The sequence below is a fragment of the Micromys minutus genome (genome assembly GCF_963924665.1).
Source record: "Micromys minutus genome assembly, chromosome: 1".
Classification (NCBI taxonomy): domain Eukaryota; kingdom Metazoa; phylum Chordata; class Mammalia; order Rodentia; family Muridae; genus Micromys; species Micromys minutus.
Genome location: NC_137969.1, coordinates 11702644 through 11719491, shown reverse-complemented (window position 1 = coordinate 11719491; position 16848 = coordinate 11702644). Strand labels below are relative to the sequence as shown.

Below are 16848 nucleotides of genomic sequence, written 5' to 3'. Positions count from 1 at the left end.
TATCCTGATAGCCTATACCCACTCCAGCCAAGCTGTTGTGATGACTGCATCCCTGTACTCCAAGAACCCAAATCAATTCTTCCCCACTCAAGTTTCTTCTGCCAGGTTTTGAGGCATAGCAATAAGAAAAGATATGTACGTGTTTTTAGTATTTCCCAGGGCACAGAGAGCTTTTATTTACTGATAATGCAAGTAACTGATTTGCCTTCAGCATGGAAAGTAGAGAACGGTTGGTGACTCTCATGAGCAGAAGGGAGGACAGCAGGATCCCAGAAAGATTAATGTGAGACGGTGAATCAGTCAATAAGTTAGCACTGTAGCCCAGTGGTAGAGCATGTGCAAGGGCTAAGCTTGCACTATAAAAAAATCCAACCCAACACAACCCAAAACAGAATAACAACAAAACCCTTCAAATTCCATATTCGAAAACTATTGGCTATGGTGGGCTCAGAGTGTGAATATCTCGTTCATAACCAGTAGGAGTAAAACTGGGAGGTAGAGAAGAAGGTCATTTAAAAACAAAGGTCTTCAGAAAGCCCAAACTTTGAAGTGAGGTAGAGGAGATCTGAAGGTCAGTAAACTTCAGCCACTGTTTCTGGATGCAGTAATGGAATCTGAGTTCTTTTTTCATAAAGAAAGCAAAGGAGTGCTTGCTGGCCTGCTCCACCTTTGCTTCCCATTCACCTACTGTTACATTCATTGTGGAGAATGGTTTTTCAAGATCCTTTATAGATCTTCTTAATTTGTACATCCATTTGTTTGACACACACATATGTACATAGATACATAGATACATACATTCATTTAATTCTTTTGAATAGGAAGACTGTCTTTTTCTCAGACACCTCAGCCCTCTCTGTAATCTTGGCTCCATGCTAGGGTGTTGGTGCTGTATTATGGGTTGTGATCGTGCTGTATGTTTTGTGCTGTTTTGTAATGTTTTACACATCCACCGACATGTGTTTGTTTTAAATTCCTCTTCCTCTAAGGCTACAAGATATTGTGCTTTCTGTAACTCTTTCTAGAGGAATGTTTGCATGACAGTTAGCTAGGGGTACTGGTAAAACTTAATGTAGATTACTGACTGGGTAGTTGACGTGATCTTGCTTGGCTCTGTGTGAATAGGACCAGTGGAAAGATAGTCAGTGTTCTGTGATTGACATAATTAATATTGTGAAGGTGACTATACTACCAAAATTGAGTTGTGAATTTCACGTAGCACCTATGAAAATGCCAATGTCATATTTCAGAACTTCAGAAAAAACAATACAGGGATTCACATGGAGCCAAGAAAAGACCACGAATAGCCAAAGCAGTTCTAGTTGGTAAGAATGCTACTGAAGAAATTGCCCAAGATGAAAGTGCACTTACAGAGCTGTAGACATAACGACAGTCTGGTACTGGTACAAAATAGAAGGGAAGCTCAACATTATAGAGGACCAGGAGGCAAAGTAACAAAGCTATGTGCCTCCTTAATTTCTGCAAAAAAGGGGCAAAACTACATATTAGAAAAAAGCTTTTTCACACATGCTGCTGCAAAGCAGGGTTTCTGCCTACCGGAGAATGACATGGATTCTTATATCATACCTTGTACAAAAACCAATTCAAAATGGATCAAAGACCCTAATTTAAAACCTGAAACCTAAATATAGGGAATACCTTTCAAGATATTAGGTAAGAAAAGAAACTTCAGGTTCGAATATCAAATGTACTGGAACAAACTCCAAGTATCAACAGATGCGGTGACATGAAAATCCGAAGTATCTGTACAGCAAATCATCAGAGTTAATAAATAAAAAAATGAGCGGAATAGCTAATTTTTAATAAAAGAGAAACACAACTGGCCAATAATTATTATAAAAGTGTTCAATATTCCTAGCTACAAAGAAAATACAAATTAAAATATTTTCACACACCACTCTACTCCAGCCAGTATGGCTGCCATGAAAAAAAAATCTATTAATGAAGGTTGCAGAGGATGTGGAAATAAAGGAACCATTTATTACTCACTACTGGTGGGCATGTAAAATTAATTCAACAATGGATAAATCAATTTGAATTTTTCTGAGAAAATTAAAAAGTAGGACTATTATAAGACCCAACTATGGGCATACAGATAGAGTACCCCATATTCTACCATAGAGATATTTGCACTCCATGTTTATTTCTGCTGTATTCTCTATAGCAAAGAATTAGAGACAAAGCAGTTGTCCCTATATAGATGAATGAATACTGAGAATATTTTGTATGACTTTAGATCAAATATTATTCATATATATGTAAATACTATTCAGCGGTAAAGAAAAGATCATCACAAAACTTGCATGAAAATGGATGGACTTAGCATGTATAATATTGAAGGAGCTCACATAATCTCAGAAAGGGAAAAATGTATACTCTGTCTCACGTGCAGAATCTAGGCAATGACATTTGTATATGTATATAAGCAAATACACATGTGGGTGCAGTCTAACATGTAGAAGAAAACAAGAGGGTACATGTAAAGATGAGGAAACACTGAACATAGGCAATGGACAGGAGCTGTGAAAGAGGCTATAAAGCTGCTGACTTTTCTAGTTCTACGTCTGCTATGGGCTCTTCATTTTCTGCTTTAAATAAGTTCATGAAGTTATATTAGACAGTATAAAACCCATGTAAAACCCAAAACAAAACTCCACACCTTTTGTTTCAAATGGCTACTCGGACCGTACAGAAGTGCACTGGGTTGTATAATCTTTGGGTGTGGTTAATTCAATGTAATTTATTTTTATTTTTAATCATTTCTATAAACAAAGAAGGAAGGTAAAAATCAAGATAGCAAGTAGAGGAAGCAAGCAATAAGCGGCCGAAATGTCATGTTTTGGAGCCAGAGAAGCCAGAGCTTAGAAATCACCAGTGAGATGAAGTCTCTAAAGGCAAGTAGGACAGAGAAGCTGTGGGTAGCGAAGGTACTGGGAGAGAGGCAGGCAAAAATTGCTAGGATTGGTAGGATGCCTACAATGTATGTATGGGTGTGTGTGCGTGTATAGGTATGTTCTCCTGTGAGTATTGATGTGGAGGCCAGAAGTTAGCTTTGAATAACTTTCAGTGATTTTACATCTTCCCTTTTGAGACATGGTTTCTCACTAAACCTCTATCTTGCAAGTGTCTCTATAATAGGATATAATGGCTTTGGGAATATACTCTCTGGGTACTGGGGATTCAAATCCTGGACCCCATGCTTGCAAAGTGAACACTTTAGCCACTGAGCCATCTCCCCAGGGCTACCTTCCTTCCTTCCTCCCTTCCTTCCTCCCTTCCTTCCCTCCTTCTTTCCTTCCTTTCTTCTTTTATTTCTCAAAGATTTATTTATTTTATATACATGAGTATACTGTCTCTGTCTTCAGACACACCAGAAGAGGACATTGGATCCCATTACATATGGTTGGGGCCACCATGTGGTTGCTGGGAATTGAACTCGGGACCTATAGAAGAGAAGTCAGTGCTCGTAACCAGTGAGCCATCTCTTCAGCTCTATATTTCTTAAAGAATGGACTGAAGTGGAAATTTCTGGTTGTGTCATGTGATGCTTTCTAGACGCAGACTTGTGTGATGTCATGCTGAATCTGGCCCTGAGATGACAAATGTTTGGAGAGAGTATAAATAGGACCCAACAGGCAATGATGGTGTGTTTGCATAGCAAGCCATGCAATGCTTCCTTAGTCTTGTGTTTTCACTGATCTTCACTTTGTTCAGAGCAGCCCGGCAGAGAACATCCCCCAGCATCCGGCTGGTTCTGGTTGTCCCCTCTGACTTATGCCAATTTGGTGGAGGCCTGGCTGTTTCTGCTGGATCATGTTGCTGCTGTTGATTTGTGTTTGCTGACGCTACTGAACTGTACTGCTGGTATCCTAGCAGCGAAGATTGGAGTTGCCCCCAAAACTACTTTTAAACAGGTATACCTATTACCCATCTTTTCTCCCCTAACTTTGGACAGTGGGCTAGAACGGGGGGGGGGTGTCAAAGTGTTTGAGAACCCTCATTAAAGTAGGTTTTGAAAAATCTAAGCATACAGTGCTCCATAGGATTTCGGGGCTTCAAGTCCATTTATGGGGTCCACAAGGTCAAAATCAGTTTTGCAATCATAATAACATGATATTCTTTCATTCTCATCTCTCATGCTTCTGTGAGGATACAAGCGGAAAACACGCATCTAGCTGTTTCAACCAGATTGGCATGGCGAGGCTCGGCACAATGTAAAATGTGGATTTACTATATATTTTTGAATTATATGGTTCTCAAATGAATATATTATTTATATCAACATTGTTCTCGTTTCAATTTGCTTTGAGACAGAGTCTCCATAGGTAGCGCAGGCTGGCCAGGAACTCCCCATGTACCCCTGGCTGGCTGGAAGTGTTCCAGTCTCCTGCTTCAGTCTCAGTGCTAGGATTGTAGGCACTTTATCCAGTTTCCACCGTTGTAAATGAAGTCAACACAACAGTTTTTAAAAAAGCTCAGGTTCAATTTCTAATTCATTATATGCCCATATATCACACACTAGTGACAAAGCCCCTGCCCGCCCCCCAGGTCTCAGTTACACCTGAGTATAAGGAGTTGTTTATCCTAAAAAGCAGGAGACTGATCCCGATCTGTGTGATGATAGCTTCAGAACTGAGGAAGAGTAACTGTGCATTTACGGGGAAAATATCTTTAGAGACTGTTGGAGAACTTGGAGAATGGTGTTTTTCTGTCTGGAGAGGAACCAGGAACAGCCTAAGGAGCCAGGAGGGACAGCTACATACAGAAAATCCTGGGCTGTTCTATTTTGTGTTTTAACCCATTTGTGAGCCTAAATAATTGCAACAGTGCCATCTAGTGCTCCGTAATGAAAGGATTTAACACCCCTCCCCCCAAATTTAGTTTCTACAGATTGTTCCAGAACTAAATATTTCTTGGATTAAATAGCTCCACCTCCTTTGCTGAAGCTTATGTCTCCAAGTATGTAATTTTAAGTGCCTTATGGGTCCCCTCATCCTCTGTGCATATTTAAGCATTTCTTTCTTCTTAGGACCAGCCTTTCCCCTTCCCTCTTTATGTCCTTGTTACTAAACAGAGACTGGCTCCGTTCAGAGCTGCAGAAATGGAACAAGTGTTCATTGTTTAGCTCATCGCTGTACAAGAATGCTTTAAAATAAACACTTAATTGTGGATTGTGTTTGTCTTACAGAAAAGTTGAGATGTTAGTTTGGAGAGTCCCTAAGGATAGCCTTCCTGCATCATTAACTTTCTGTAGCAATGGACATCTCTGTGCTGCGCCCATTCAAGGTCTGTTCGTTGGTAGAAATAACCCACAGTTAAACAGGTAGCTGTGTACTTTCAGAAAGAGAGGCCTAGGGAGAATCGGGAGAACAAGACAAGACAGACCATATGAAAGCTTAGAGCTTGGATTGTCACCATCTTCTTTCATAGTTATAGCAGCAGCCAGAAAACCATAAACTAATGCCTTCAGCACCCTCTTCCTCAAACATACACGCAAGCGCACACAGAGATAAGGCAGGATTGGTTAGGGAACACCCTAGACGAATTATGTAATTTACAAGCCCTGCCTATGCACTCCATTAAAGAGAAAAGATTAACGTGGACAAAATGAAGGTATTGATAATTGAAATGCTTCAAGTTTGTTAAGAATAACGGAGAAAGCCTAATCCTTAACTCAAACATCAAGACCCAGAGTCTTGTCACAGTAGTGGCCACTTCAGCGGACTCCTCCAGCCTTGAGCTCTTCTTTATGTCCCTTTTGTGCTGTCTGAGGCTGTGGTCTGGGGTGAGAGAGGTCACCAGTCTCCACAGCTGCTGAAGTCCTCTGGCTAAAGTCCGGAATCCGGTTAGCTCCTGTTAGTGGGGTTGATGATTCTACCTCAGTAGCCATGGCTTTCCCTGTGGGGTTCGGATGGGGAGCGGCCACTGCTGCCTATCAAGTAGAAGGTAGGAGAAATATCTTCTCCCGCAATGGGGCTGGAAAGGATGCTGGCGGGCTCTATATTCCTTGGGAGGAGGGTGAAGGGAACAGACAAAACTAGAAAATGCTGAAGCCTATAAATGAAACTTTCTCTTTTTAGAAGCCACATACTTTTCTCTCCCTCTGACATGAGAAGTGGTGGGTGAGGGGCAAGGATGGGATGCAGCTGCTTTCCACCCGGTCTGGGCTCTCTGAAAAGTCAAGTTCAGGTCGGAGAGCTGCTTTCACGACTGGGTTCTTGAACAAATTTGCCAAGTGTTTAAAAAAGTCGTTTCCCCCACTAGCTAGAAAAATGTTGAGGAAATTTCTCCCAAGAGCTCCTCAGTACTTGGGAAATGAGCTCTGCTCTGTTCCAAGTGAGCCATAGATTAGAGCAGGAATGGGTGACTTCCTGAACATGTCACCCATGTCTCGGGTTAGTTCATAGGAGAGAAATAAGACACTCCCAGATACAAATGAACTTTCCGGTAAGTGCAGGTGAGCTTCATGTCTTAGCTCCAGTCTCTAACCCCTACAGATAAACTCATGAAGTGACAATATTCCCCATTTGCCACCCCACACAGAAAACTTGGATTTACTAAAACACATGTATCCTCCTGTCTTGCCAAACAGTGAAGAATTCTTTTCTTCATTGTTTGTTTATTTTTACCACTTATATTACATCCAATCTCAGTTTTCCCTCCTTCCTTTCCTCAACCCCGCTTCCCCAGATCTGCTCCTCAATTTCCTTCAGAAAGGGGCGGGCTTCTCGCGATATCAATCAAATATGGCATATAAAGTTGGAATAAGACTAGGCTAGGCACCTCTCCTCTTATTAAGGGTAGACAGGGCAACCCAGTAAAAGGAAAAATGTCCCAAGAGTAAGCAAGAGTGAGAGACATCTCCCCACATCCATTTTTAGGAGTCTCACTAGACCAAACTACACAAGGATAATATATATGTAGAGGGCCTAGGTCAGAGTCATGAAGGTTCCCTGGTTGTCATCTAAGTCTCTGTGAGCCTCTGTCAGCCCTGATTAGTTGATTCCGTGGGTGTGCAATGAAGAATTCTGAACAGCCACTGCAGTGAAAATATTTATATGGCCAAAGAAGTGTGTGCGGAAACCCTGAGTTAAACAAAGGTAAAAGGTTTCTTGCTGTAACTTTCCATGATGCCAAGCTGTGAGGCTTAAGCAACTAAAATTTGTTCTCTGATTGTCCCAGAGGCCCGTACTAGCTATTTGAAAATATAGTTAACTATGTTGTACTGGGTATGGTAGGGCGCTGGTCAGGTAGCATCTGATGGCCTCATCCAAAGAAGGAAGTTTGGACACAGAGAGGGACACTGGAGAACTCCATGTGGCAATAAATATGGAAATTGGAGTGACATAGCTGTAAGTGAAGAAACTCCAAGATTCATTGTTCACCACCAGGGGACACTGAGAAGAGGCCAGAAAGGCTGTGTAGTTATGGAGCTAGTGGCAGCAGGGCTTGGCTGACACCCTGAATTTGAGCTGCTCTTTAAAAAAAAGATCCAGAGATCAGATTTCTGCTCATTACATGGGACTTCCTTCCTGGAACCAACACATAAATGAAACAGGTCATTTTTCATGCAATACTTTCTTATTGTCTAAAGTCTGGGCTTCCCATCAGTGGCTAGGAGGAGTTATGTGAAAGACTAGAAAGCTTCACAGGACAAAGTGTAAAGAATGAGAAGGGAGCATTTGAATGGGGGACATTTTCTAGGAAGAGTGACAGAGGACAGGTCCACCTCTGCAGAGCCAAGGCTGCTTTAGTCCCCAGCTTTTAATTCCAGACCTTCAAAGGAGAGCAGGAGCCTCTGATGCTCTTGATATGACTGCCATATGCAAGACATCTCCATGGGGGGATGAACGCTATGATGTAAAGATCCTTTGAAGGGATGTCTGAGAAGGCTTTGGCCAGCAGCGATTCTGTGCCACATTACCATTAAATGGTCTTCAATTCTAGATAATTCTCACCTGGTAAGGTAGGTTACAGAAAGGGTGTCTCTTTCTCAAGGCAAAGGAAATGATCTTCATTCCTTTTCTTTTTGGAAGGGAGGTCCACCAGCTTAGGTGAAAGGTGTCATTTCTTTGGAACAGCATGAGTAGTGCTAGGTTCTGGAAGCACAGAGCATCGTGATTTTGATGATGTGCTCTTTAACAAGATTTTATAGATTCAGGACCCACATCTACTTCTTCCTACCTTGATGAATTTGAAAAATTATTTATTCCCTCAATTTTTTAATCCCTTCATATTTTGTGTATGTGGGTGCTTTGTCTACAGACATGTCTAGGCACCATTTACATGCCTCTGCCTGTAGGTCTTCTGGAACTGGAACTTCAGACAGCTGTGAGTCATCATGTGAATGATGGGAACTAAACCCAGGTCTCCCATAACAGTGGCTATTACTTTTGACCACAAGTCTATTTGTCCTGCCCCTTTCTTCTTCTTGTTATAAGGAAATGAACAGAATTTGGGCAAATGAAACTTATTAGAGTTTATCTGAGTAAAGGTAAAATCCCGGAGGAGTACATACTGAGAAAGCTCCACCCAGCAATGTGAGCAATGATTATAGATGACAATGATTATAGAAGAAAGACGTGACAGAGCAAACACTACATGGGCATAGATCAACAGCTGCCTTACTCAGTCAACGAGTTTGGAGTCTCTGATTGACTGACAGCCTGGCTTCTGAGAATGCCCAAAACGTTCTAATTTTAGTGTCTTCAGACAGGGATGTTATACCCACAGACCTCTCAGTAGCTCTGCTTACTGTACATAACCAGCTCAAGGTTGAACTGGTCAGCATTTCAGCAAAGATTGGCAAGAACTCCCAAGACCCACATCTATTTGAGGCTCTACCTGGAGTCAGAAGCTTCGAAGGAAAGAAGAATCAGTTTTGTTCTTTATTCGTTTTTGTCTTAAATATAAGCCAACTGAAAAGTTGCTCATGAATATATTACGGACACTGATTGGAATTGATAGGAGCTGTTTATCTACCTGATATATACAGAAGAAGAGAACATGGGTTTAAGAGAAATATTCTGGAGCCATGGGACAATGGGTATGAGCCAAATACATTGCACTCTACTGTGATTTTAAAAAAATAAAAACTATTTTTTAAAGAAAACACTCTTCAGTTAGGTTGTAGTTATTTACATTTAAACTAGATTTCAATTCTCTTTGTCTAGAGAGAGCTTTGGGTGAAAATTTTTATTGATTTCAAGTCTTCCTTCTTTGTTAGCTTATTAGTTTTGAAAGCTCCCTTCAACCTTAGCATGGCTACCTGGTGACCACTGTGACGTGCTTGTTTGGTTTCAGTGTTGGCTTCAGAATTGACAGTGTCAATATATTATATGATTCTTTAGATCTTCAACTTTTAGGTTTATTGATTTTTTATCTTGTGTACATGTGTGTTTTGCCTGCATTAGGGAATGTGCAGCAGCCACATGCATGCCTGGTGCCCAGAGGTAATAAGAAGGCATTTAGACTCTCCCAGAACTGGAGTTACAGATGTTTGTGACTATTCTGGGATGCTGGGAATTTAACCCATCTTCGAGAAGAACAGCAAATGCTGTTAACCAATGAATCATCTCTCCAGCTCCTCTGTGTTCTTTCTCCAACATTTTTGCTATTGTAACCACAGCGAGGCCACTTGATGCGCCAAGGATAGTATATTGGAGACTCCTGAGTGGATGTAACCTATTGGGGAGAATATTATGATAGATGCTAGGAAAATGTAATAAGAAATTAAAGTACTCTCCCTTATTTTCTCAGTACTAGCTATGAGAAAATCTTATCAAACTCAAACAATTAAAAGTTTTAGGCAATAAAAATAGCCAATCAGTATAAAAGTCCATCTGGTCTTGGTGTTTCGGGCATGATGGCAATTAAGGCTCATAGTCACTACAAAATTATCTTATTAAAATGTTATTCATTTTTTATACTTACGCTGGCAATATAACTACCTAGAGAACGCCTAAAAGTACAACCTCAAACTTGTTTATTACAAAAATACCTTCTTAAACTTTTTTGTTGCTGATGTTGTTGTTGCTATTTTATGTATGGATGTTTGGTCTGCTGGTTTGTCAGTATATTGTATGTGTCCTTGGTGTCCAAAGGAGGCCATTAGATTCCCTGGAACTGAAGTTACATTTATGAGTGGCCACATGGGAACTGAGTATTGAACCCATGTCCTGGGGGAAGAGAAGTCAGTATTCTTAATGAGTAAGCAGCTTCTCCAGCCCCAAAAATCTAGTTAGATTTAAACGAGTTATTTTTATTTAATCCTTCCTTAGATTCTGTCTAGTAAATAGTTGTTCAAATAATGTAAAGAGTCTCAAAACACAAGTCTATAGAGCTCAAATTTGATAGAGAATTCACCCATGACCCCACATGCTGCAAATATCAATGGATGGGTCCTTCAAAACTGTGTTTAATGTTCCTGGGCTTCCTGTGTAAGTACTTCAGACCTTAGCTCTCATGACAGCAGTTAAGGAGGAAAACTTTAGACAGATCAATTTTAACAGAGTTTATTTGAGAAAAGAAATGACTTACAAATTGGATCATTCCCCAATCCAGTTAAGATTAAAAGAAAATAAAACAAACAAACAAAAAACCCAAACAAACCAAAAAAAAAAAAAAAAAGAAAAAAAAAAAAAAGAAAACCAAACTACACATAGTGATGTGACTATAGTCAGTATTTAAAGACAGAAAAAGGAAGCAATGTACAGAAATAGTCTAGTAACACTCAGCACTTGCCTGATTTGGGCATGTCTGAGTAGTTAGCAGCTTGTGGCTGACGGCATTCTTGACTGCTAAGATTGTCCAAGCCTCAGGTAGTTGTCATAACTACACACTCCTTCCCGAGAGGGCTTGCATCTGTTTACATATTAAACAAGGTTACAATTTTCTATGTTTATGAACAATTTCAGACCAAATTCTATTAACATTCTGCACTTTATAAAATGGGGGATGATTATAGCATATACTACAGAACTGTCATGTATTGTAAGTGTTCTGCATTAATGTGTCTTCTAGGTATGATCATATTTAGAGTAAGGGACAGAAGGATTGCTGAGGGTCAACCACTGTAAAAGTCTATAGATAACTTGGTATAAGCACACAATTAGTTTTTCAAGTGTACAGTGGGCTTCAGTCACCAAATACAGTTCCAAGGACCTAGGGCTACCTTAGCCAGACTACCTGTCCTTAGGTCTGTCTGGAGGCAGTCTTTCCTGTGCTCTTCTGAATTGGGCTTGGTTCTGCTTTATGTTAAAGTTGTTGTTTGTTGCCCCTGCCTGGCTGTGGTGTGTTAACCCTTTATCAATAGATTCTAGACTGGGGAACTTGACCAACGCACTGTGTTCAATCCTCATCCGGTTACCTTTTTCAACTCACCGAGTGACTTTTCTGTGCTTGTTTGTTCTACCTTAGAAGGGCTGGGTATGAGTTTTACTTTAAATGCTTCTTGGCATAACAAGGGTAGATGAAATACGCAGTCCTCAGCTTCCTTAATTATAGAATATGAAGTAGCCATGGTCACTCCTCAGATGTGGTCTGGATAAGCTTATATAAGGGGAGCACTAGAATGCCTGGCTCATGGTGTTCAGGACCACAACCACAAATATTCCTATCGGCACCAATGCCATTGTTTATCTTTCTCTTTGGGCCATGCTCACCTCAGCTTGTACTCGAGAGCAGAGCAAAACGATCTGCTTCATTTAGTGAGAATCTTCATAGCTCTGATTATAAGCTACACACCACTCACTCCTTTCTTGTTCTTGATTGTTTCTTTGAGCATGTGCTCTGAGAGGGTGTTTTGTCTCCGCATCCGTCATCACTTCAATTAAAGATGCAGAAAGTCCAGATGGACTTAGTCTGGTCAAGCTAGCCTGACTTTCAAAGCCGAGGTCAGTCTGGAAATCTTGGACTTTGGGTTACACCTCAGTCTATGGGACCTTTGAAAGTCACAGCCATTGAGCACAAAGGAGGGCTGAATGAGGGTGGCATTTGGAAAACACAATTTAGCATTCCAGTGACTTTGCTCCGAAACATTGCCATGTGTGCCCTTTTGCCAGTTTTCAAAACATGGCTGTCTGTGTGGGTGTATTTGTTCTCATTGTCTTGGGAGCTCCGTCGCATTCCTGCACTCAAAATTGAGATATTAGGAAGCTTTGGTGTGGAACAGAGGGCAGGTTCAGAATCTTTGCAGGTGGGGCCAGTGGAGAAGCTCAGGGCCTGGCCTTCTGACCACCCTTCTCATTATATCCTGACTTGATTATGTATGTATTTCACCAGAACCATGGCCCTCCTCCCGGGCCTCTTATCCCTTCTGCTTCTCTTCTGGCCACTTCACTGTTTATGGTTTTGAAGAAGAGTTTAACGTGTATTATATAATGGTTTGCTGTGCAGTGCCTTGGGCCTCTTGGAGGAAGGGACAATATAAACCTCATAAATAAATAATAAATAAGTGGTATAAGCAGGAGAGAAATTATGCATTTTAGGTGAGTTGTAAAGAACATTGCACGACCTATAAACTGCATTTGTTGGAGTAAAGAGACAGGGAGGAAAATGCAGACAATCATTTTACATACACAAGTAAGGCTTGGCATCATTTCATGCATAGAAAACTCACCAAGAGTTTTAACCCTTTAGGAAGCTGAGTGTGTGTACTCTTTTGGGCTAGATGGCAGGTAGGGCACAAAGCTGGGGGGCAGCTCAGTGTTCATTTCCTCTGCATGTCACAGAGGAACTATGAAAGTGACATTTAGAACCTGAGTCAATGGCTCTTAGAAGCTTGTGACTGTGGGTGACTTTGGAGAAGGTGTTTAAGGAGTAAATGTGATCTGTAAAACCCCTCAGGTCCTAGGCAGAGTCCAAACTACACCGTTATGGTTTCCTAATGGGTCTGGGGTTAGTGGTTCTAAAGGAGGCAAAGGACCCTGGTTTATGAATGTCATTGTGAGCCTTTCATGCTGCCCTGTATCCAAGTTGTACTTAATTTTGATTTAATGGTGACATTAATCAGGGTTGCAGAAACAGGTTTTTTTTGACAATTTTTTGTTTGATTCATCAAAAATACAATTGTACAGTTAAGAGATTTGAAGTTATGTTTACATTTAACAAGCAGGAGAATGAGTAAGGCACTTATATAAGTAGGGTTTAGGCCATGTTTACAATGGTTCAATAATGGCTGTTTCTTTCCCAGTCCTTCTAAAAACTCACTTGAGCTCATACAGGGGACACATCTCACTTGCCTGTTGTAAATGCCAGCGCAGGCTCTGTTTTCCCCATGCTGTTTCTGCTCAACCAAATTCAACCATTTCTTTTGTTTCCCACTATCAATTAATGTGGATTAAGTATCCTGTTTGGGGTTAGGTGAATGGCTATCCTTGTGTTTTTTACTTTCTGGAACAATCCAGATAGATTTGTTCTTTGTTAAGATCACCCAAGAAAGAAAAAGGGAAACAATTTTAGAGTATTTACCTCTAATATCAGTTGAAAGAAGAAGAACGGGATTTTCACATGAAATATACCACAGTTTAACCAATAGTCTGCCATATCAACTTTGCTTTTCTGCAACAAAATACCTGACACAAGCAACCAAAGCAGGGAAAGCTTTCCTTTGAATCATGGTTTCAGAGAGATTTCAGTCCATCCTGGTGGAGAAAGCATAGCAGCCCCAGTTACAGTGAAGATATATTCACACGGCTGCTAGCCAGATAGCAGAGATTGCTGGATAGAAACCACGGGTATATATGACTTCCAAAGGCTTATCCTTAGCGACTGTGATTCTACCAGCCAAGCCACACCCCTGAAATATTCCACAACCTTTAAGTAAAAAACAAACTACCAGTAGCTGGGGACTGAGTGTTCAAAAGGTGAACCTGTGTGTCATGTTTCAGATTCACACAGTGACATAATTTCATTCTTTTAGTCTCAAACTTGAGATCAATAAAAATCTCAGCATACCTTTATTTTCCTACCATTCCATGAGATTAACAATAGAAAATAATGTAGGTGTAGGGAAAAAATGGCTCATCAGCTGATGCAACTCACCAACCAGATACCAGATGCAAAGAGTTGATTAGGAGACAGAAATTAGAAAACAAGTCACTGGGTTTTTGCTTATAGTGGTGATGGGAATTCACCCTTGGGTTCAGGAGACTGACTGACTCTTCAGGACGATATCAGGATTTAAGTATTGATTATGCAGCACTGCATTACTAGATTCTTTGGGCCTCAGATGTCTCACAGGCAAACTTACTAATCTGATATTACACGATGCCCCCTCCCACTTTTCCTATCTGTTGTTTACTTTATTCTAAGAGCAATAGAGAACTCTTTCTTATATTTTCTGCTTCTTCTCAGAGTTACTTCCTTAACCTTTTCTTTCACATGAATGTCCTCTAGCTGCATTAGGAATTTAGCTGCATTTATAGCTAGGAACACTTGGTACCTTACACAATGAAATATCATGCAGCCTTCAAAGGGGGGGGGGGGAGAAAAGCATTGTGTCATCAGGGGTAGACGTGGACAATGATGTACTCAATTAAAAGGGATGTGTGTAGAAAAAGGATGTTGCCTGTCTTCACAATGCTCTAAAACAACTAAACTTTTAGGGGAGGGGAACGGTGGTGGCAGAGGTTAGGGCTAAGAAGACAGTGGAAGTGATGGTCAGTATCATGAAGACTTACTTAAGCAGGAAAAATACACTTTTGCATATAGCACAGCAAATGTATTTGGAAGATGAGTGTTCTGTCTTTCAAAGCTGCCAAGAATATACATTTTAAAGTTTTCGTGTTAAAAATGTACCTATTTAAAGGAGCAGGTTCATCCAGGAAATACTCGCAGGTCATAGCGCCACGGGTCAACACATATATGTAACTCTAACTGTCTATTTACAAAAGGTAAAATAAATAAAAAACTAAACATGGAAACAAAATAAAATAGAAAAGAGAAGAGACAAAAATCTCTAAAAGTGTAAAAGAAATAAAATCCATATATATACATACATACACACATGCACACGTACATGTTTGGTATCGTTTTTGAGACTTTTTGAGACAGTTTCGCTGTGTAGTTTTGGCTAACTTGAAATTTGCTACATGGAGTTCATGGCTCTTCTGGCTCAGCCTCCCGACAGCTGGAATTATAGATGAGGACAATCTTATACTGCTTCCCTATTTTTTACTTATTTTTCTTCTTCTCTTTCATATTGATTGTTTTCATCCAGTGGCTGAAGATCGTATGGTGAACTATTGCTTATTAAGAGGGGACATATTCAGACTTCCTTTAAACTAAAGTGGTGTCAAACTGGTGGCTGCAAGGGCACAGAGTTCTGTTTACTAGTTGAGGGATCTACAGTCAATCCTCATAGATGGGAAAGTTTATATGGGAGATAAAGCCAAGATTTTAATTACAGATCACCAGATGCAAAGGTTTTAAAAGTTTGTGTTTACGTTTGTGTTGCCCTCTCTCTCCCTCTGTACTCTTCTCTCTGCCTCTTTCTCTTTCTGTTTCTGCCCTTGTCTGTCTCTGTCTCTTTCTTTCTGTCTCTCTGTCAGTCTCTTTGTCTCTCGGTCTCTGTCTCGGTCTCTCTCCCTTTCTTGCCCCATTATGTATGTTAGAATCCTTTCTGGTCACATTTGTCACTCTCGTGAAGCATCTCTTCACATGAACTTGGGGTAAAGATAGCATTGTCTTGTTGATGGAGGAGATGAGCCCAGCCAACCCTCAGTGGACACAGATGGTCCCTGGATTAATTTTCAGGTGATGGCTACCTAGGAGGTTGTCAAGCAGAAGCTTCCCAGTTTTCTCAGGCTTACTCTAGAGTCTATATTTGAGTACTTTGTCTTAGGTTTTCTGACAAGCTGGTCCTATTTTATTTTTATTTTCTAGAACTACTTGAGTAGATGTGGTGTTCTATTGGGGCCTTTTTGATGTAAGCTCAGTTGTGGATCTCTTCTTTACTGTCATTGCAATGGAGTGCAGGAGGGAAAAGAATTAAATATGCATGCTCCTCTCTATTTTGAACTTGAAATCTTTATTAACATAAATACAGACCTTAATATAATATTCATGTATGTATAAGTCTTTATAAACATGCATTAACATATGGGTGCACTTTATAAGTGATGAGCCCACCCTAGAACCAGGAGGAAATCTTGGCTCTAGTCTTACCAAGCTGGTACCCAGACCTCAGATATTTAAGGCAGTCAGACTGTGGTGTTCTACTCCAGTAGCCTGAAGGAACAAAGATGGGAAAATATATAATCAATGGAACTTTTGACAGTCTGGCAGTAGAAGGTGAAATGTCCAATGTGGAGAAACCAACTTGGAGGTGTTGATGGTTTCTAGGTCTGAAAGAGCTCACTGATCTTATATTCTATGAATAACATAACTGTAGAACATGTAAAACATATAACAAACACTCAACTGAATATTTACCAGGCAAGGATCTTAAAATTTGGAGTATACATTTTCAGTCTCTCTGTAACAGCCACAGAAGTATAGGCACACAGTTTTGTTTTGTATCAGTGTAGCAATGATTTAAAAACAGATTTAGATCGATTAAGATACTTATAAATATCTTTTTTACACACATTTTGTTCCAGATAAGATACAGTATTTTCTGCATTTTAACTATTCCCATGCCCCCATTTCCTTGTTTATCTTTTATGGTAACAGCAAGGATGTTATACAGAAAGCTAAATGAGAGTCACAGTATTTAACCTTGAGAAACAAGAAACAAGTCATGGTATCTCCATAATTTATTTGAAGTATGGGTTCTATGTATTGCTCCACATTTGCTCATGAATTTTTCGTCAGCAATAAATCCTT

At 40.3% G+C, this 16848-nt stretch overlaps 1 protein-coding gene across 1 annotated transcript in view; it reads left to right on the top strand.

The window, feature by feature from the left end:
• Positions 1-5909: 5909 nt before the first annotated feature.
• Positions 5910-16848, top strand: part of LOC308438814 (cytosolic beta-glucosidase) — a gene marked incomplete at both ends in the record, with an annotated part of 182757 nt that continues 171818 nt past the window's right edge. Inside the window, one exon of the mRNA XM_080940331.1 lies at positions 5910-5967. Within this exon, the coding sequence (XP_080796457.1) occupies positions 5910-5967 (58 nt within the window). The remainder of the gene's footprint in view (positions 5968-16848) is intronic.